This window comes from Protopterus annectens, chromosome 1.part2 (genome assembly GCF_019279795.1).
Source record: "Protopterus annectens isolate FY-2018-M chromosome 1.part2, PAN1.0, whole genome shotgun sequence".
NCBI classification, from domain to species: Eukaryota; Metazoa; Chordata; order Ceratodontiformes; family Protopteridae; genus Protopterus; species Protopterus annectens.
The window spans coordinates 941,387,479-941,411,182 of NC_056727.1; the positions used below are offsets into that span (position 1 = coordinate 941,387,479).

General features: G+C 38.7%; 1 protein-coding gene across 1 annotated transcript in view; it reads right to left on the reverse strand.

Moving 5' to 3' along the window:
- TOGARAM2 (TOG array regulator of axonemal microtubules 2) overlaps nucleotides 1-23,704 on the reverse strand; it is a 1,500,446-nt gene that overhangs the window by 849,422 nt on the left and 627,320 nt on the right. The window contains exon 6 of the mRNA XM_044059883.1: nucleotides 2,452-2,630. Within this exon, the coding sequence (XP_043915818.1) occupies nucleotides 2,452-2,630 (179 nt within the window). The remainder of the gene's footprint in view (nucleotides 1-2,451; nucleotides 2,631-23,704) is intronic.

Consider the following 23,704-nt stretch of genomic DNA (forward strand, 5'->3'; position numbering starts at 1 on the left):
ATTTAGTGATAAACTGATTTGCATTCACTAATTTAGTTAATTAGATAGCTGTGCCATTTTGAATTATCATACCTTTACACGCAGAAGTTAACTTATAGATACTCAAAGTATTGTTTGCAACGGTAATAAACAGACAATGCAGCAAAACAGTAGGCAATGATTACTTCCAAAATGCATTCAAACCAGCTGTGATGCACAGATCAGAACTGTGTGAGAGTAATGTTCTTTTGAATTGTTACAAGAGTATGAAGACTGGACCAAGTATGGAAAAGTTAGCAATGTGCGATGCATAACGTTAGATTTTTAGCAAGAAAAGCAAATATGTTTTTGGACCCAGACTTAAGGGCTTTGGAAATAGCATTTAATAGAGTACTGATTTGAAGCTGAGTTTATTATTTAATGCTGGACTGCATTTCCTAGAACCATGGCAACCCCCCCCCCCACCCACCCACCCAACCCATCCTGGCCTAGTCACATTATTCAGATTATTTTTGTTTCTTCCTTTTCTCACAATTTGTCTTAATCTTCATGTTTTCCCTACAGTTATTCATAGTCATTCATTCATTTTGCAGTTATTCATTCATTCATTCAACATGTTCTATCCAGGCAAAACTGCACTCTAACAACTGTGAAGGAAACAACTACATTAAGCTGGGGAGTTGTCCCCCTCCAGCCATGAGTTTTCTAGATACTGTGAGATGCATTTTAGAGTTAAAGTTGTTCTATTCGCTAAAGAACTGTGTTTTGATTTGCCTCGTGGTTCCTATTCTATCTGTCCAGCAGATTTTCTTGTTTAGTGATCTGTTCTGCCACTTCATCTTGTGGGAAATTTTTGTGGTTTTGTAATTTCTTTATCATTTTTATGTGAAAATTCACATTGACAGAATAAGTAATACTAAATTGCATTCCATATAGAAAGCCCATTAATTATATCCCCTATACGATATTGCCCCATTATAACAAACGCATTGGTTCCAAACAATGCTATATATGCAATTTAGGTGAAGTTGTTTACTCTCTACCTATGACAGCTGTGATGCATTTTACATTGAGAGATAACATGCAGACTGTCATAGTGAATATATAAAAGCATGTTTATGCCCTAAAGAAGAAGAAACAGGTGTTGAATGCCTCATATAGGCAGTCTTTATTTAATTTACCACAATTTTTGGAAATTTAGAATTATTTGTTAATGATTCTGTTGCTCTGGACATTGGAGGTGGAAGATTTGGAAGATAATGATTTGAAAATCTGTAACTCATTACTGCAAGTCCTGGAATAGTGAGACTGAAAAACTGAAAATGTGGCCTTACATATATTAAATCTGAGATTGTTTTTCCTCTCAATATTTTTTTTTTTTTTTTAGGTAAGGCAATCTTTGAGTTAGTATATATATATATATATATATATATATATATATATATATATATATATATATCGATCTTGGAGTTACTATATGTTAGTTTTTTGGTGTGGGGGGCTTGCCCCATGCGAAAAGTAAAGCAACATTAGTCTTTCTGTTGTATTTTAAGTCTTTTTCTTTTTTTCATTATTCTTGGGCTTGCTTTTGCAAGTCTCAACCTTTCAACTAGAAACCAATTTTGAAAGCTATCTAGAGAAAAAAATAACTGGTATGTCATTCATTGTCATGAATTCTTACTATTTATAGCTTAAATCATGTACACATATTATTAATTTGTCTTGCCTTGCTTGCGGAACCATGTGATTTGGCATCATTTATACACATAACAGTTATGTTTTACTATAGTAGCATTTGAAACATGCTTTAAAGTTAGTCTTATGAAATGCCAATATAAAAGTAAGAATAAGTCATTGTAATTCATCTATTGACCTGTTTGATTCATGCTTATAGACAGATATTCACACAGTCATTTAATAAAGTATTATTGCTATTGGTTACTATAGATATGTAATTTGATTCATTCATAATTCCAGCTACAAGTATTATACCACATTATTTTACAGTACTGAATATAAATATATACTCTTTGTATCTATTATTTTGAAGGAGTCCCAATAATTTTTGGAATAAAAATTGCTAAGTTGAAAATTTCTTGTTTTTTTTTTTTCTTGTGACCTACTTCTCACGCAATGTTTTCCACAAAGATAAGATGGTTCTTTGGGTCATCTTTCACTCCTTCCTTAAGTTGCTGCTTTAGCTGTTGTTTAACAAGTTTATCTATCCCTCATTTTTTGGGGGCTATCCCAGTAATATAAGCCATGCTAACATAATTATTATTTTTTATGTGGTCTTTAAGATTCACTAACATGTTCATATATGTACACAAGTACAAAGATACAAAACAGTCACTGATATTACAGTTTTGCTGCATTCATTTCTAGCTTTTCTTGTACTTTTCAGTCTTACACTTTACAATTTAGTGAAACAAAATTCAGATAAGTAACTTTATGGAAAATGTCATTTTTTACCATGTGTTACTGATGTCTGCTGCGATGTATCCATTTGTTTGCTGAGAAACTGAGTGAGGCAAAGAGACGTTCACCTCAGTAGACTGAGCAGAATTTGGAATTGGTGGTATTAAACTACTGCCAAGGGTTCTCCTTTTTTTCTCAGCACTGTAACGCAATGCTTGAAGAGAGTCCAGTACCTGGAAAAGAAAAGCATTCAGTAAACATTAGGCAATGTAAGTATCCTCAGTATGACACATGGGAAGACTGATTTAATGCCAAGTAATGCATTTTAAGGTAAAGTTCAAACTAGAGCGTGTACAGAGAAGAATGAAGTACTCATAACATAAAACTGGACATATATCTTAAGGTTATTACAGCATATTACTCACTTATTAATGTATCTACCTTTGCATGTATATATCCTAGCTGTATTCCAGCTCCACTGGCATAGATGTACAGATCCCTGACTATGACTCAGGCAGCCCAAACTGGATTAGGCACTTCTCTCCAGCCACAAGGGAGATTAAGACTTGAAAGGGCTGATAATCTGGACAAGTGGACAGGCCTAGGAGGCATTGCCAATATGTGGCTCAAGTAGGGGATGCTCATAAGGCAATGCCACAATACTGAGCTAGCAGCGCCTAGCTTAATTAAGTGCTGTCAGCAAATACAAGATGTAGGGCAATAGCCATGCAACTCAGGCTTTATTAACAATAGTGAGGGCTTTACATATTGACTCACCTCTTGTGGGTGACCCATTAACACTGGAGTGGTACCTGGTGAGCTGGGCCCTGAGGGGTTAAATATCTGGGTGAAGCTTCAATGATGTCCACTTATTGTGAGGAGTAGGGCTCAAAATGAACCACACTGCAAGCTACACCCTGCAAGAGCAAGCAAAACAGTAAACCAGTGGGGAAAATGTATTAATTTTTATAAGCTGGTAAGCTGACTGGCCACAAGGGCCCATCTTCAGACATCTAGCTATATAAAAGTGAATGCAAAAAAACGTTTGAGCAAGAAAATAAGGAATCCAGATCAAAAAAACACTAGTAATGCCTTTTGGCTTTTCCTGGTTAGGGGTCACCACTGCAGCTCACCAGTCCACAGATTGATTGGCAGTGGTGTTTTTATGTTGTCGAGTTGCCAGCCCAGTGCCCAGCCTTCACAGAAGGCACACACATACACACACACGCTTGCATGTCTTTAAAACTCACTCAACCGCAGGGAGGACATGCAGACTCCACACAGAAGGTGCTTCAACTGAGAATTAAACCAAAGAACCTCTTCCTGTGAGGTGACAACACTAACTGCTACTCCACCTTGGCCATATCAAATCCAAAAAACACTAGCGATAGTAAAATACTGATGCATATAGTGAAAATGTAATAATAAAATAAGAAATGACACTTGGTGAACACTGTTAAGTTGCTGTGGAAAAACCTCATCAGTGTTTTCTAATACCTCTACATTTAACAGTGCTTTTACAAAGAGAGCACATAGTCAGATTTAATAACTAACTGATACAAAGTCTAGACAAAATGTGAGACAGCAATGCTGACTCTGCAAAAAAGGCTCTTTTTCCACAGATTTCAAACGGTCACATTCATGTTTGGATCCCTTCACCAGTTTAGATATTGTAAAATATGTGTTAAATGAGTCCATTTTTCAAAGATAAAAAAAATAACGTCACATTTATGAATTTCCAGCAAGCTTAACTGAATTTACTGCCACTACTTTTCCATTTAAACGATAGCAGTTCTAACTGGAAATTATAGGACTTTTTCATCAATGCTACATGCAGGACAAATTACAACCTTATTTTATTTATTTATTTTATTTTACATTTGTTGACCGGGATAGTCCGACTGGAGGCTCAGAGGAAAAAAGCTCCAGGGTAAACAGAAACATTAAAAACATGTTACAATTATAATTTTGACAATGAGTACATAAGCAAATAATAATAAACATGTTCCACAGGTTAGAGTTAAACCCTGGTGAAAGTCTTGGGTAAATTAAACAGTAGCTGAATAATAGATTTTACACAATCTAGAAGAGAGTTAGCCAGGCTTGATACAATGACATAGCCAGTTTAGTGCCAGATGTTGTTTGCGTCTAGTTCTAAACTGACCTAGGGAGGAGAGTAAAGTAATGTCAGCTAGAAGTGAGTTCCAGGATCTGCCTACAGAGTTTGCAAAGAGAGAGTCACCAGCTGCATTGTCAGTTTTCCTTGTCTGAATTAGTAGTCTGTTAGAGGATCTAAGCAGTCGCGGACTGTGATAGGGGGTGATAAGATTTTTAAGTGCAGGAGTATTATCCAGATTATAAAGGATTCTATAAGCCATGATCAGTTGGTTATACTGAATTAGACTGGGTAGTTCAAGTCACCCAAGCTGGTTAAGACTGATGCAATGATGTGTCCTAAAAGGCAGCCCAGTGGCAAACCTGGCAATGTAGTTATAGCAGATTGAGAGTTTAAGTACAGTCTTGTTTATATTAGAGAGTATAGGGAATGTGTACAGAAGTGTTGAGAGAAGGTGAGAGTGAGCTATGGCAATTTTAGCTGGAGGGGTTAGGAATGCTTTTATTCTGTAAAGTGACCCTAGTTTTTTATTGATGGTTTTGATCGATTGGTTTATATGTAGGTCGAATTTTAGATTGTTATCTATAATGACACCTAGTAGTTTTGTAGAGGGGTCAGGGGAGATTAATGTGCCATCATTTGCATTTATGGTAAAGGTAAAAGCAGGAGACCTTTGTGTTGGTGAGAATAACAGCATTTTAGTTTTTGTGGGATTTAGTATCAAACGACGTTCAGAAAAGCCAGCTTTCTATAGTGTTAAATGTGGACTGAGTAGCAGACCATAAGTCTGTTGGAGATGTGGCAGAGCAGATCAGAGTGGAGTCATCAGTGTATTGGATACAGCTGACATTTGAGATGACAGTATACAGGTCGTTAATGAAGATGGATAACAGTAGGGGCCCTAGTATAGAGCCTTGTGGTACTCCAAGGGTGTTGGGTAGGTTAAAGAGTTTGTTGTGTCAAAGAACGGCTTTCTGTCTCCCACTCAGGTAGGATGTAAACCATTGAAGGGCCTTAGTATCCGAACAGAATGCTTGCAGAGTGTCTATTAGAAGTTGGTGGTCAACTGCAATTAACAAGATTTCCTGGGGCTTCCTAGAGCTGTAAGATAAGTATTTTAGCTCTTAAATTACACAAGTTTTAGCACTTAATTCTGTTAGCTATAGATTTGCTATTTTTAATACAATTTTTAGTAAGAGTCCTATAGTTAATGTATTTCTAGGGAAATTTTAAGGTTAGGAATACAATAGCTGGAGGGGGCAGGGGTAAACTACACTTTAGCTAGTGTTGTGAGTTAGCCAATTTGTTATGGGGACAAACTGGGGATACTGCTCAACTTACTTGCTGTGCAGGCACAATGAACAGAGGGGTAGGGAAGGTACAACAGCTACAGGATGAAATGAATGTGAGTTAGGTAGCAGAGAGTTTGATTAAAGATGGCACCCTAGGAGGGGGCTGACTAATGAAGATAATCAGGGGGTGGGGGTGAGAGTAGCAGACAGGGAGAATAGAGTAGAGAGCAACCAGAATAGGATTAACCAGGAACTTATGGATCCCTCCCCCACAGGGAGAAGGGCTGAAAAACTATCAGTGTAAGGTGAGGAATAAGCTTAAAAATATCAGTATCTAACAAAAGACTGATCTGAGTAGCTGTGGAGTACTTAAAATAATTATCACTCCAAGCACACAAACAGGGTTGTTTGGCAGTTATGGAGAGAGTTGCTATTAGTATAGAAACTATAATGAAAGTAAAAGCAAAACTTTACCAAATTAAAAAGTAAATGCCTGGGGCTGGAACACTGTGTGAGTGTAAGGCTGATTCAAGGTATTATAGCCCAATCTAGTGGCAAGTGGATGGATCCCTTCACTGTTGTTGTGCATACACCTTTAAGCCTCAACAGTTTACGAAAACTAAATTGTAATTCACCTATTACAATAGAAAAGCTGGAGGGAGTCAGGTTCTTGCTTCCCAAAGGTTTTACTCAGTTAAGACAGCCAGCTTCAGTGGAGAAGGTAGATATTGCTTTATGTAGTTAATCACAGGTGGGGGTGGGGGTGGGGGGTCACACAGGAAAGAAATCAGTGCAAACTGAAAAATAAAGGTAACTAAGGCAGAAGTAGTGCAAAAGTTACAAGAATGTGAAGTGGAGAGCATGCAAGGAATAGAGTTGGAGAGTAAAATTTATTATATTGCATACATTATAATTAAAATTAATTATATTGCATACAGTATCAGCTCTGTAAAACCACAGACTAACAGCAGTAACATACAGCCTTTAAGTCCGGTGATAACAGCTGTATAATTCATCAGTGAATACACACAGGATATAATGCACAAAGCAAAGTATGGCTGTTTTAGGACAATAATTCTAGAGTTATGTTATTCAGTATGAACTAACTGTAACATGAACTGTGTTCACTTAGCCTTCTATAAAAGCAATTGTAAAGTCCAGCCTGTAAGTCTTCTAAGTACAGTAACATACCATAGGAATGCTTACAAATGTAATCAGAACATGAATAACCTCTGCAAAACAGTTAGCAGGATGCCTGGCAGATATTCAACAATTAAAGCTCTACCTTCATAAAACAAGATAAAAAAACAAGCAGTTTGTAAGTTAGAACATTAGCTAGCTCTCAAAACATATAGGAGTTTTGAACAGCAGTTACAGCTTAGCACCATCAAATACCTCAGTAGTTAACAGTAATAACCAAATAAATCAGCAGCTAAAAGTAATAAGAGGACAGTAATGCAAATTAACTGTAGTATATGTGTGATACTGCTATTCCGCGGTGGTACAGTGGTAGTGTTGTTACCTCACAGCAAGAGGTTCTCCCGTTCGATTCTCAGCTTGCCTTGGGAGTACCTTCTGTGTGGAGTCTGCATGTCCTCCCAGTGGTTAGGTAGCATATGAAAGACATGCGTGCGTAAATGGGCATGCCTTCGTTGAAGGTTGGGCGTCGAGCTGGCACCTTGGCGTTTTGTAAAAAAAATCTACTGCCAATCATTAGAAGACTGGAGTTCTGCTGTGGCGACCCCTTACCTGGAAAAAGCCGAAAGACAAACAACATATATGTGATACTACTCAACTTACTTGCTGTGCAGGCACAACAAACAGAGGGGTACAGAAGGTACAACAGCTACAGGATGAAATGAATGTGAGTTAGGTAGTAGAGAGTTTGATTTCTCAGCTTGTCTTCCTGGCAGACACAGTTATAACAGACATGCTTTATTACATTTATTTATATGGAGTATAATTAGATGTTTACTACCCTGACTTACATCTTATATCTCAAGATGATTGTATTGATACCTCTGACATTACAAATATTAAAAAACTTTTAAATTTTGTAAGCGCAATTCAGTATAATTTCACTTCAGATATCAACCTTTGGACTGCAATAATTTAATCCACAAGGAAATGTTCTAGTATACTTGTACATAAAAAAGAAATGATTTAACCCAAATTACATGGCCGTATACTGTTACTTATCTCATTTAAAGCACACCAGTCTATTTCATAGGTGAATTTGTATAGGTCCAAATGGAGAGATGATAAAATCAGCAAGCAAAGGAGAGTAGTATTGCTGGAACTGAATTCATCCTCATGTCTTATTCAGTACCTTCACAAGGTGGACCCTGTTTTTACAAAATCTCACCAGACAACAGTGATATATAGACTATATTTTATGTATCACATATCATGGACAGAAGCAGGTTAAAAAATAAAAAAGATGGCTGGGTGCACAAGGCCCAGGAGAAAAAGTAACCAATCCTGGTAGGTACACTGGTGCCAAGACTGGAAAAAATGATAGTATAAGATCCTCCACCTCCAGACACGGAAACATTCCTATAATGGGGTTAGACCAGGCTCAGTGGGAGGATACCCCCCTGTTGTAGAAGGAAGTAGTAGTGTACAAAAAACATGAAAACTGACAGGCCAAAAAAAGAGCCATAAAAATGATAAAGTGAACTATTGAGGATAAGAAAAAAGAAATGGTACTGTTACTGTTATGCAAGAAACACAGAATTTCTGGATAGAAGATATTCAAAAATATTAAGCGAAAAGTTAGAGAAAGAAAAATACTTGCAGAAGAAAAACTGTCAAAAGATTCAAATGAAATGTTCTGTTCATTAATACAACAGATTCATGAAAAACATTATTTAGACCAGGAAACCTTGTGCCATTTGGAAAAAGAAGTGACTTAGGAAATGCAAAACTATAAAGAACAAAACCTAGAGATTTTTGAAATGTGTAAAAAAGAAACACAGACATGAGAAAGAGAGATCTGCTATTGTGCAATATTTATGCAAAGGAGAAAGCCAAACTAATCAATACAAAAAAGCATCTCCAAAGATATTTAAAGAGAAATACAAGCAAAGGCACCCAGATATGGAAAATTTCACAATATAAAAAATAAGATCATAAGGGGAAATGTCGAACAGAAGATTAGTGAAGTAGAAGTTAAACAAATAGAAGCTGAATCTATGGAATACCTGCAAAGTAAAAGATTTAGTGTAGAAAGTTTAACACAGGTTATGTCACAGCATGATGAAATAATGAGTCCCCAAAGTAAGGAGAAATAAGTGGAGCAGGAGACATCTGAAGAAAAAGAAATATGGACATGGGAAAGAAAAAGAGATTCAACATGGTGCAATATTTATGTAAAGGAGAAAGCAAAATTAATTAATACAAAAAAGCAACACCGAAGATATTTTAAGGGAAATATAGGCGAAGACAACTGGATATGGAAAATTTACAATACAAAAAATAAGAAAACAAAGGGGGAAAGTAGAAAATAGAATTAGCAATGGAGAAGTTAAAGAAATAGAACTTGAAGTTATGGATTACCTGCAAAGTGATGGATTTAATGTAGAAAATCCAATTCTGGTAATGTCACAGCTTGATGAAACAGTGAGTCCCCAAATTAAGAAGAAATAGGTGGAAAGGGAAGCATCTAATCACTTGTCACATAAAGATACTCTGGAGCCCTCAGCAGGAAATCAGTGCAACAGTTCAGTTAGAGCTGCACAGCATGGGAAGGACCAGGAAACAGTGGCAACTCTGACACAGTCAATGCTGTGGAGTGACAGGCCAGGGTCTCCCATATGAAAGAGCAACAGTTGACACAGGATACAGCTGAAGATAATATGTCACAGCAAGATGTTTTGGAACTTCCTGTAGAATGCCAGCAGGAAACAGAATAAAGAATGCTCCCTCAGTTTAGAAAGTATCTTAGGGAAGAGTTTCTTGATTTAATAGAGATGGATTAGACATATTAAGATTGATGAAAGAAATAGATTACAGAAAGTAAATAAGACCCAAAATATTAGAAGTCTGATAAAAAAAATAAACCCAGTAATCAAGACTATTATCAGAAGTTCATGTCATATAGCAGAAGTAAATAGGACATATTACTGTGCAGCTAAATTAATAACAGACAGCCTTACCACAAAAATACAGGGCAATAAGAGAAAAAGAAGGGAAGAAAGCAAACAAATATCAAATACAGAAAACTATAAAGCAATTAAGACAAGAAGTGCCATTGTTAAAAGAGCATAGAAGAGGGAACAGATCAACAAAAAACTTAAAAAGGATAGACATGATGAAAACTACATGTGGTATTAGAACACACCAGGCTCTATTGTACATTATTACAAATAATAAACTGTTAAAAACCTGGAAACAAGCAAACAAACTGGTACAACAAGAGGTCCTGGTCAAAGCAAAGCCCAAAGCGCAAAGTAATATTCCTTAACGCAAATTTATTGTAGAAAGACAACAAGCGTTTTCGCTACTCCAAAAGAGAGAAGCTTCATCAGAGAAGTACAAAAAGGGCGCCAAAACCTTTTTGAACCTAAGTAGCAGTTAGTACATTACATCACTTCCTTTCAATAAAATAAGACAATACACTTAAAAGGGCAAAACCAAGTGAAAGAAACAAAAATACATAGTAAAGTAACTCATCAGTTAACAGTAACACAGTTTATATACATAGAAAATGTTTGAAGGTAAAATTAGATAAAGAGGTTTTTAGTAGATGTAAAAACAATATTAATGAAAGTTGCCTAAGCAACTCACATCCAGTGGATAATTAGATCAAGAGAATAAATAGTAAAACCATATTTTTTTTAAAAATATAAAAGTAACTATTTGTTGTTTTGTAATAAGGTTAAGCTAAGTCAGCCCAACTAGTAAATAAGGGCAAACAAGAGCTGAAAAAGTGTTCTCAAGAACAAAACAACAAATAGTTACTTTTATATTTTTAAAAAAAATTATGGTTTTACTATTTATTCTCCACAATAAATTTGCGTTAAGGAATATTACTTTGTGCTTTGGGCTTTGCTTTGACCAGGACCTCTTGTTGTACAAATAATAAACTAAAATAAGTAAGAGCCAGAGAAACTGAGACAAAATTAAGAAAAACTCCTAACTGGAAAACCCCAAGCTCAGTAGCATTGCCTAACTTCTGACTAACAGTATTACCATCTTTACACAAAGATTAAGCCCTGAGTAGAACTACTTATTTACACACCCTGAACAAACACCAACCTGGTTCACAGGGAAAATGATACTCTTGATTAAGAGCAAACCTGCAAGCAGTCCTAAAAATTATAGATCAATAACTTGCCTTCCAACAATGTATAAACTATATACGGGAACTGATGCTGACATAATTTAGAGTCATTTAGAAGAAAACTCAATCATGGCAATAGAACAAAAGGGTAACAAAAGACTGTGATATGGAACAAAAGATCATTTGTTGTTAAAAAAAAATTCATAATAGTTGTAATAAGGGGAAATGTAAGTATGTCATGGATAGATTAAAAAAAATGTTTGACACTATCCTGCATTCATGGATAAAGGAGTGCTTATAGATGTATAAAATACACCCAATATTCATCAGTGACCAGGAAACCGTGGAAAACCACTTTGCAGCTAAGCCATGATAAAGGACGAGTAACCATCTCAGAATACAAATTCAAAGGGAGGATATTCCAGGGTGACCCTTTGTCACTGCTGTTCTTTTGTCTTGCCTTTAACCCATTAAGCTGCCTACTTAACAGATTAGCTAACTATGAACCCAAGCAGATATGAAACAAATAAATAAAATAATAAACTGCTGAAGTGCACCAGTGACAACAGCAAATGCCCAAGAGTACTTTATTAAAAGGCGAGCACTTTCATTCCTCTTTCTTAATGGAACTTCATCAAAACTACCATACTACTTATTTTTGAATAAAAAGTCATGTGATAACACAGTCCACTGAATACAAAAAAATCAGTCAACCAATTAAAATTCAACAAGCATCATAATATTTCAATTTTAAGACTGAATCGCTGGAACAGTTTTCATTTAACCCAGGGTAACTCATAGCATCTAACCTAAGTTACCATTTTAATTAGCATTTTTCCAAATGTTCATTTAAAATACATCATCGGGAGTCACTCTTCACCTGTTCAATAATATAAAAATAAATAAATAATGTGCAATAAAAGTATTGACATATTTGCACAAAGCATTTGTAACCCTACCTTTCTTAATATCTAACAAATGCTCATACATACATTCTTTCAATTTTCTAGAAGTTTTCCAGTATAGAACCCTGGACAAAATGGCACTTTGCTAAATAAGAAAAACACAACACCACTCTCACAATGACATCAGCTCAATTAATATGCACGATATTAAACCATTGGTTGAAATTGTTTTGAATGCTATAAAAACAGTTAGCAATCAGCATTTTTATGTTCTGATGAAGCTCGGGATATACCTGGGTGAAAGCGCTCAACTGTTACTGTGTTTTTACTGCATTGTCGTTTTGCAACTGGGAACAACATTAAAAAGAAGGTTTGTGACTTAAGAGTGGTGTTGTGCTTTTCTACAGTTCTGTTTGAGTTCTTGTTGGTACTTTGCTAAATAAACTACCTGCTTTGAATTACAGGAAAAATAACCATTGATCTTGAATGTTTGACCTCTAATACAAAAAATGTCACATATAATAATATTTGGGCACTGGGAGCAGTACACATACTTTGACATCCCCATTAAATGCTTCATTTTGTCATCCACCATATTATTTTTCTGTTCTAAATAAGTTTTGAACACTTTATCTTTTTTATATACAATACAGGGTATCTTCCCTAATTTTCCATAATAGATCTGTGACATGGATAGACCACAGTTTTTATATATACAATTTGCAATGGTTCTACTATCAAGAGTATAAGTAGTAACAAAAAGTTTATTTCCCTCGAAATTAGGGAAATTCAAAGGGTCATTCATATCTATCCAACTTGTACACATTGTAGGTAAATAGGTACCATTCATTCTCTTAGATACCTCTTCATCTCTACCTTCTGACACAAAACTCACAGGATAGCCTCTCCTGCAGAATATGTCCACTAAGCTGTCACATTCCTTATAGAAAACCTCTAAATCTGAACTCATTCTGGCTAATCAAACTACTTGTCCTTTAACAACCGCCTTCTTCTGATGTTTAGGATGCCAGCTGTTAAAATGTAACTATGAGTTTGAAAAGTGGGTTTTCTATGAATATAAGAACAAAATCTTTGATTCTCAACATCTTTCCTCAACTCGATGTCTAAATAAACTATTTTCTCAGCATCAAAACTGTGTGTGAATTTTAAAAAAATCAACTGTATCATTAATATACAAAATAAATTATTGTAATTTACTAAGGGAATCAACCCAGAAAATAAATATATCATCCAAAAACCTTGTATAAAGCACCCATGACTTACTAAATTCCCTATTAAATATATACTGTGATTCCTAGTGTGCGATAACATAATTGAGAAAAATCAGGGCTCACACTGGTCCCAAAGCAACCCCTGTTCTTTATCTAAAGAATTGGCCTTCAAATAAATAAAATTGTTTTATAATACCACTTCCATAAGCACTGTGATAGTACTCTTGTACATTTGCCATTGTCATCGGTGCACCTCAACAGTTTAATATTTTATTTAACAGATTCGGTCATGGTTACACTTTCTCTCACATAAAACAACAAAGTTTAAATACTCCTCATCTTCTTTTTGTGGATTATTTAAAACTGTACAGTTCATAGGTAGGTACTAGGCTATTGGCTCTAGGGCCTATATAAGCCTAGCCAAAAAGGTACCTTGGCTTTTGCCACCCAAGAAAATTATTTTCCTGTGCCCCTGTTGAGCAGAGCCACAGAGTTGATCCCAGGGTGAATTTCCTATCTCCCATCCATTCATCAAGATTTTTCTTGAAGAGTGCTAATGAGGAGCTTTGTTTGATATAGACAGGCAGTTTGTTCCAGAGTATGAGAAGTCTCTGGGACAGGAATCTGTTCCTCCAGCATGTTCTGTTTATTGTGGTGACAAAGTTTAGGTCCCTAGACCATGTAGCTCAGAGGGATTGGGATTTCTTTAAGTGGAGCATGTCCAACAGCTCTGGGTTTGACATAGCTTTGCATGTTAGGCAGAGATTGCCTCTGAGTAGGCGATATGTGACAGAGAAAAGCTGGAGTTTTTTGAGATGGTCTGCATAGGGCATCTGTTTGAGGCCAGTAATCCTCTTTGTGAGGTATTTATGCGGCCTTTCCAGTTGTTGTATATGTCTTGTGAGGTACATACCAAAAGGGGCGTTGTACTCTATAATGGGTCTAATGAGTGATGAGTAGAGGGGAACAATGACCTCTTTTTTTCCTGGATGAGAAACCTTTTGTGATGAGGTGTGCCACATAGAAGGATTTCCTGACTACTGTGGCAATGTGATTATCAAAGGAGAAACTACTGTCCACCTGTGTCGCAAGGTCTCATTGCACTTTCGGTGTTAAGTAGACTACCACCTATGTGGTAGCTCATAGGTACAGAGTTTTTACCAAAGAGGATGACAATGCACTTTTTGGCATTGAGCTTGAGGCTATGGCTTTGACACCAGGCATCTGTCTCAGTGAGGCCCTTTTGTAGGATGTCCACATCATTAGGAGTTTTGATTATGGCTCCTAGTTTGCAGTCATCTGTGAACTTCATTAGCCAAAGACCTTCTGTGTTAGCCTGTACTTCAGAAAAGTAGATACCAAACAGGGGAGGACCCAGGACTGAACCCTGTGGTACTCCACTTTTCACTGGTCTGAAGTCGGATTTGGAGTGTGCTACTTTCACAGTGTGGGTTCTGTCAGTAAGCCAGTTGGCAACCCATCTTGTTACATAGGGATTTATACCTAGTTTAGTGAGTTTATCTATAATTCCAGAATAGGAGATGGTGTTAAAAGCCTTGGCAAGATCTAGATAGGCTGTGTGAACCACCTTACCCTCGTCTACAGTTTTGGTGACTGCTTCAAAGAAGTCTATCAGGTTTAGGAGACATGATCTGCTTTTACAAACCTGAACTGGGTGGGATACAGAGGTTGGAGATTACCAATGTCTTTGTTTATAAGTTCCATGATGATACGTTCCATGGCCTTGCAGACCAGGCTTGTTAGGCTAATGGGGTGGTAGTTCCTGGGGTCAGTGGTGGCTCCCCTTTTGTGGAGTGGGATAACCGTCACTGTACACCATTCAATGGGCACAAAGCCTGAGGTGAGGCTATGATTGAATATGGTGCTTAGGTGGGGTGCCAGTTCATTCTGTAGTTCATGTAGAACACAGTCTGGGATGTTGTCAGGTCCCATGAATGCTGTGTTCTTGGCTTTGGAGAGTGTGTTTTTTACCTGTGAAACCATGATTACAGGAACGTTGCATTCTTCTAGTATAGAGATGGGCCCTTTAGGGGGTGAGGGGGGGGGTAAAGTTAGCACTGAACCTATCTGCCAGGATGTTGGCAATATCAGTTGGTTCTGGATATTCAGTGTCATTGTGCTGTAACTCTGAGCAGATCTGAGTATCGCCATTGAGATTCTTGACATAGCAATAGAATGTTTTGAGGTTGTCTTTAGAATCAGTGGTGTACTTGTTTTCGTAACTAGCTTTGGAGGATTTTATGAGGGATCTCAGCTTCTTACTGAGGCTGACCAGGGAGTTCCTCCAATCATGGGATTTTAACTCTTTTTTGCAACAGTTTCTTTCTTCTGTTGCAGAGTTTGTTTATGGCAGGGGACCACCACTGGCTTCCTTTTTTTGGAGGATATCATCTTGATTCTGTTAGGTATAGCATGATCCATGCACTTGTGTAAGTGCTTATAAAGTGCATTTGTGTAGGATTCAGCAGTCATACCTCTATTTTATTTTTATTTTTTATTTATTTTATTTTATTTTACATTTGTTAACCGGGCTAGTCTAGCTGGATATATGTCCATTTTCAGTAGAGGCCCGAGGAGAAAAGCTCCACACATAATTCAATACAGAGAGACATATTAATAAAAAAAACTATGTACAATAAGAATATACATTTAGTAATAAGAACAACAAAAACCTAAGGCACTTACGAAAGTTTTACTAGGTAGTAGAAGCATATTGCAAAAATTATACTAGGTCAGTAGAAGTGAACATTAAAAAGCTAAAGATTAGCTATTAGTTTTCAATAATTTGTTAAAGAGAAAGAGGTAAAGCAGGAGATTTAAAGGAATTAATGTAGTAAATACAAGAGAGGGAAAGAGTGAGAAACAGTAGTCAAGTAAGGAGATGAGGTAGGAAGATGGAAGAGAGGGTGGGGGAGAGAAAAGGAGGAGTGAGTCAGAGTGTAAGAGGAGAGCAACAGGACAAGAAAAAAAAGAAATAGTATGTATAGGTATTAAGCAATGTATAAAGTTATAGTTGAGTAGGGGGAGTGAAGAAGGTTAGTCAGGAGTCCTGCAGGAACAAAGCCAGTGGTTTTGGAAGTACTGTTTGATGTTTTGTTTGAAGAGTGGTAAGGAGGAGGTTAGAGTGTTGTCCATCTGCATAGGTGTTGTGACATTTGCCACTTCTGTCTTAAGAAGCATGAAATTGGCTTTGGAGACATTTTTTGCAGTGGTTTCCCTAATGGGGAGTGGGGGTGGGATGTGGATGTCTAGGGTGATTAGCTTGTGGTCGGATCTGACCAACGAGGAATTGACCTCTGGTGTGGAACACCGGTCGCTCATGTTGGTAATGACCAGGTCTAGGATATTGCTGCCCCTGGTGGGAGTGTGTATAAGTTGATCCAAGGCATTGGATTTTATGAATTCCAGAAAACATTGAGCAAAAAAATTGGTATGTGAGTAGTTTTCCCAGTTAATGGTGGGGTAGTTGAAATCGCTCATTATTAGGGTGTTGGGTTGTACTCTAATACTTTACAGTGTATCAAGAAATGAGGAGTGTGAATCCTGGGGCATGGTGGCAAGTTCACCAGATGAGGAGATGAAAGCACAAATGGAAGTAGTTAAAACTTTCTTAGAAGATAAAAGAATGACATTTGGTCTTGATAAATGTGCAAAAGCAACATTTAAAGCAGGAAAACTACAGCACAAAGAAAATATCAGTCTGGGACAGGAATGTGATATAAAGGAACTTGAACAGGAGGGAGTGTTTAATTATTTTTAAGACCATCAATAAAACATTAAGAAATGCTAGCAAAACTCTGGGAGGAATATTTTAGAAGACTAAGATTAATACTGAAATAGCCCTGACATCTAGAAACCTTCCCGTCCTAACTTACAGTTTTGGAGTGATTAACTGGCCTCAAAAGGTATTGAATCAGTTGGACAGGAAAACCAAAAAAATGCTTCATCCTTATCAAATGATATATAAAAATCAGTTTGTACCAAGATTATATATGCCTTGTTCTGAAGGAGGTATGGGCCTCCTCAAAACTGATTGCATGTATAGATCTGTAATCATAGGACTGCATACGTATCTGCTGACCTCACCAGATCCAAAAATAATGAAACTTTTAAAACAAAAGCGAACAAATTTAAGATGACTTCCCTGTTTAGTTTAGCAGAAGCATATCAAGTGGGAATGGAAACCAAACTAGAAGAAGATAAAAATCAGGCAGCAACTGAATGTGCCAAAAAAAAAAGAAAGAATATAAGGAGAAAGAGCAGATGAGAAGGCAAGAAATGTGGAAAAGGCATAAATATAGTTGCAAGTACAGAAAACTTCTGGAACAACCTCATGTCAATCAGAATCTTTACTCATGGACTTGGGGATGCATGTAGTCAGTGATTAAGCATTTGACTATCATGTATCTACTGTAGTCAGGAAATCATTCTATGTTGCACAACATATAAGCAGGGGTACGGCATCAAGATCCAAACATGCCCTTGCTCCATTGCACTCTGCTCTCATAAGACTATTGACTGAGTACAATGCCCTGTTTGGTATGCATCTGGTCAGGCAAATGCAACAACTGGAGCATCCTCAGAGATTCCTCACAAAAAGAATACATGATGTAGAAAACAAGTCCTATGCATCCTGCCTTAAAGCCTTGACCTTATATTCAGTCTCCTACGGGCTACTGACAGGTAACCTATGCCTGACCTACAAAGCATTTTCTGATCCAGCTCTAATGGACCTATTCCACATGTGTAAGACAAATAGTATCAGGAACATCAGATCCAGGGACCTAAACTTTGTCTGCAACATCAGTGGAACAGGCTGGAGGGACAGGTATCTCAGTGGCTCCCCCTTCTCTGGAACAGGCATCCCATCCATGTGAAGCAGAGTTCATCCTGTACTTATTCAAGCAAAACTTGGCTCAGTGGATGGGGAACTATAAATATACCCTTGGTGTAGCACCTATGTGTTTATTAGAGCAAGGAAGTTTGCCAATGCTCAGTCACCCATGCCCAAGTATATAACCCTACAAAACTCTTGGGAACAAAAACCTGTCAAATTTTACTGGGAAGCACGGTCAGGCTTAAACAGGCCCCTTATGCCACTATCCTAGTATTCTACTATGGTAAGACTCTAGATGCTCTGAGGTATATTTAAGAGGTTTACCTTCATATCGTTGATCACACATGATCGACCGGGCACTTAATCGAACCGTTCCCATGAAACCAAAACCGCGAAACTTCTCAAATGTTGAAATAATGTCGAATTTTGACATTTCTGGCTGCGACACACCTCCACACCAGTGCTACCATGGGTCAAAAAGGGGGCGAGGTTTTGTCACTCGGTTATGTGGAATATGACGTTGGAGACGTTCGCACTTTGGTATTCGCGGAAGGGGTTTCACCCATATTGGGATTGACAATATGAAGGTAAACTATTTAAGAGGTTTTTTCCAACCTTTTTAGCCAATGATGTCTTGAGCAAAAATCATGAGTGAGGGAAGAAATTCAATCTTACTTTTTACTTTCAAGGAAGAAATAAGCTGTGGCCAAAGCTTAATATTAACATTGACTAAATAGTAGTTCCCAATAAACTAAGCAGACAAGTGCTTGCATGGATATATAAATAATCATATCTGGGAACAATACATGTCTCCATCTAATGTTTGTGAGGAATGTGAAAACAATTGCTGTCGTAGTCATATATTCCAACTTGCTGTTCCTAGACAAATTATAATGACCTTCTGTGCATTATCACTGTTCAGTGATTAGACTGTCTCCAGATCACAAAAATCTGTACTGAACTTTTGTGCACCTTCTGGACAGAGTGAGTTTTGGACTAGGTGGGGCCCAAGGCAAATATTAAGAATGAGGCCTCTCTAAGCTTTTGTCAAACTTCCCTTATACAGGAGAGTCTCCTTGGGCTCCCAGTAGATCTGATGGTCTAGATGTTCTGTGATGCATTTTGTTCCTTATTTTGAAAGATGTTTATTTAACTGTTCTTTTTTTATTGTTAGCCAAAAGAGCTATGCATGTGCCCAATACAGTGTCCACATATAAAACATAAATTATTTTTTTCATTCATTCATGCACACAGATAATGACACTCTCCTTGACAAGTGGGGCCTGCCGCAAGATATGTACAAACACACAAAGACACACATAGACACACACACACACACACACACACACACACACACACACACACACACACACACACACACACACACACACTCACTCACACACACACACACACACACACACACACACACACAAACATGTTTACATGCTTACTGCATAGCTGCCTACAGGAAAGTTCAAAAATGCTAGTTCATAGGTTCATAGGTTCATAGGTAGATACTACGCTATCTGCCCTAGGGCATTTATAAGCCTACCCAGAGTGTATTTGGCTTCCTCCTCCCTATTAGATTAGCCTACTGTGCCTCTGTAAAGTAGGTCACAGAAGGTACCCTTTTAAGATTAGTTTACTGTGCCTCTGTCTAGCAGGGACACTGGTGAGATCCCAGGGGTGAATTTGCGATTTCCCATCCACACGTCCAAATTTCGCTTGAAGAGGGTCAGCGAGGGGCTATGTCTAACATGAATTGGGATTCTATTCCAGAGTGAGGGGAGCCTCTGGGAAATGAATCTGTCCCTCCAGCATGTCCTATTTATTTTTGTGCTGAGGTTTAGGTCCCTGGAGTGTGTAGCTCTAAGGGACTTGGATTTTTTGAGGTGGAGCATGTCCATTAATTCTGGGTTTGACATGGCTTTGTACGTCAGGCATAGATCGCCTCTGAGTAGGCGGTAAGCAACTGAGTAGAACTGGAGTTTCTTTAGTCGAGCTGCATAGGACATCTGTTTGTAGCCCATGATCCTCTTGGTGAGGTACTTTTGGGGTCTCTCCAGTTGCTGCAGGTGTCGGGTAAGGTACATCCCAAAAGGAGCATTGTATTCAATTATGGGCCTGATGAGTGATGAGTAGAGGGGCACAATGACCTCTCTTGATCTAGATGCGAACCCTTTCGTGATAAGGTGGGCTATATAGAAGGTCTTTCTAACCACTATGGCAACGTGATTATCAAAGGAGAGATTGCTATCTACATTGGTCCCCAAATCTCTAATTACTTCTTTCATACTTAATGGATTACCACCTATGTGGTAATTTGTGGGCACCTTGTTTTTCCCAAAGGGGATGACTATGCACTTTTTAGCATTTAGCTTGAGGCCGTGGCTCTGGCACCAAGCATCCATCTCTGTGAGACCCTTTTGGAGGATGCTTGTGTCAGCTGGAGATTCAATTATGGCCCCCAGTTTACAGTCATCTGCGAACTTTGTCAGCCATAATCCCCCTGTGTTAGCCTGAACCTCAGAGAGGTATATACTGAACAAGAGAGGTCCCAGAACCGAGCCCTGTGGGATGCCACTTGTAACTGGTTTGGATTCGGACATGGCACCTGCGATTCTGACCATGTGGGTTCTATCGCTGAGCCAGTTTGCAACCCATCTTGTGATATAGGGGTTGATATTTAAGCTGGTAAGCTTATTTATGATACCCGAGTGGGGTATTTTGTCAAAGGCTTTTGTGGACTACCTTGCCCTCATCTATGGCTTTGGTAACTGTTTCAAAGAAATCAACTAGGTTTAAGAGGCAAGATCTGCCCTTAACAAAGCCAAATTGGGTAGGGTCCAGTGTCTGGAGGCTCCCAATGTCTTTGTTTATGATTTCCATGATAATACGCTTCATAGCTTTACAGACCAGACTAGTCAGGCTTATGGGGCGATAGTTTCCGGGGTCCGTTGTGGCACCACCTTTGTGGAGTGGGACCACTGTAGCTGTGTGCCATTCTTTGGGTACATATCCTGTAGTAAGGCTAAGTTTGAACAGTGACTTAATGTGAGGGTTCAGTTCTTCTTGGAGCTCATGTAAGACACAGCCTGAGACACTGTCCGGTCCCATAGATGCTGTGTTTTTTGCTTTGGAGAGGGCAGCTTTCACCTGTGCATCTGTGATGTCAGGGAGGTTACATTCAGTTGGGATAGGCATTTGCTCCTTTGGGGGAGAAGTGGGGGAGAAGTTTGCGCTGAATCTGTCTGCCAGGATGTTGGCTATGTCTGTAGGTTCGGTATATTTTGTAACATTATGCAACAATTCAGAGCATATCTGGGAGTTTCCGCCCATGTTCCTGACATAACTAAAGAAGGCCTTGTGATTATCTTTAGTGTCTAGGGCAATATTTCTTTCGAAACTGGCCTTTGATGATTTTATGAGGGATCGAAGTTTCTTGCTAATATTGATCAGAGATGCCTTCCCTTTTTGGGATTTTGCTCTGTCATGTAGTAGCTTCCTCCTTTTGTTGTATAGCTTATTTATGGCCGGGGTCCACCAGACTGGTCTCCTGTTTTTGGAGGAGTGAGTTTTGGTTTTATTTGGGATAGCACGATCCATGCATTCCTGCAGGTGCTCATAGAATGCATTTGTAAAGGATTCTGCGGATTGGGCTGTATTATCCTCTGGCCCAGGGGCTTTGAAGGATTCCACCTCAGTCTTGAGAAGTGCAAAGTTGGCTTTTGAGAAATTCTTTACAGTGATTTCTTTGGCTGGGGGTGGGGACGAGATATGGATGTCCAGGGAAATTTGTTTATTGTCTGATCTTACCAATGAGGGGTTTACCTCTGGTGTGGAACATAGAGTCCCCATGTTGGTGATGACCAGATCTAATATGTTGTTCCCTCTTGTGGGAGTGGTGACCAGTTGTTCCATTGCGTTAGAGTTTATAAATTCAAGGAACCATTGGGCAAGGGTGTTTGGGCTTGAGTAGTTTTCCCAGTCAATGTTTTGGTAGTTGAAGTCACCCAGTAACATAGTGTTTGGAGAGCTTCATATTCTCCAGAGTTCTCAGGAATGCCAAGTGGGGTTCCTGTAATAGGGAGAGTGTTCTGTGGCAGGCTACAAACTGAAAGGCAGTTTTGCCCGCTGTTAGTTGCACATGGATGGTTTCCGATGCTTCGTGCAGTGCCACTAACCTGGAGGTGTAGGTATCTTTGATGAATATAGATACTCCACCTCCTTTTGTGCTTCAGTCTGAGTTTTGGGGCTGAAACGCATGGTATGAGTTATAACCTGGTAGTGCTGGAGTGCTCTCAGGAGCCTTGAACCAGGTTTCTGTTACTGCGCAGACCGATTTTCTCCATACTGAGGAGAGTCTCGAGTGCGTGCATCTTGAGGATTAGACAGATTAGACTTCTGGCATTGAGTAGCATTACCTTTAGTTTTTTTATCCTTGGGTTGTCTATGGAGGTGGGTTTGTCCTTTGAGCCTTGTCTAAAAAAGGCATTATGGGGGTGGCAAGAGCCTTGGCCAGTATACAAAAGCCTAAGGGTGACAGGTGCAAGCCGTCCCTAGCGAAGCAACGTGGCTTGTCGAGCATGTCATCCCAGGCTGATAGACACTGGATCCCCTTTGAATGACACCAATACTTTGGCCAATTGTTGAAACTGATCATTTTGTCTTTATACTGTGGCATCATTCTTGGTGAGGGCAAGATGCTACTCAAGGTCAGGGTCATACCAGCCTGGGCTACATGGTCAGAGAGCTCCTCTATGTCTCTTTTCATGTAGTCCAGGGAGGTACGTCTCAGGTCATTCACACCAGCATGGACAATGACGGAATCATACTCGTACTTGCTTTGGAGTGACCTGAATGCTTGCATTATGTGGCAGATCCTGGCACCCAACAAGCAGCTTACAGTGACCTTCTCCTTGTTCAGTCTGATGAGCGGGACGTCAGTGTGCCGGACAATAGAGTCCCCTATAACAAGTGTATTTGGTGTGTTGTTTGGCCTTAAGGGCTGTGGTTGTGAGGCACACTGATTTTGTGAGATATGTGATTCATGGGTATTGTTGAGGGGTGGCTGTTGCTTGGATATCTGCTTAGGAGGTCTTTGCTGTTTAGGCAGATTTTTATTTAGAGCCTCCGAGTATGTTTTTGTGTGTTTATGTGTTGGGTATGCAGATGCAATAGGTCTGTGTGAGACTGGATTTGTGGTGCGGGTGGTTACCTTTTCCTCCTGACTGACTGTGCCAGTCTTGGGTTGAGAGAGCTCTGCCTCCAGTTTGGTTGTGTAACTGCATCTCTCACATGTATTAGAGTTTGTTGGAAGGAGGAGAGGGTTGTCTGTGTACATAAGGCAATTGTAGCATTGCCTCAAAATTCCCAGATTCACCAGCTGGACTGGAGAGTAGCCTTGAAGCTGACCCTTGGACATACCAGATTAGTATAGGGAACTGTTTTTTTACTGATCAGATGATTAGGAAAGGGAACTGATTTTTCACTTGATCAAGAAGGACCAATCAGGAGTCTAATACTTATGAGAAGTCAAGGAGGGTGTAGTGCTTTAGTTAGTTAGTGTTTCCTTATAAGAGCTGAGCAAGTGCAGGGTGTTAGAAAGAGAATAGAGTGA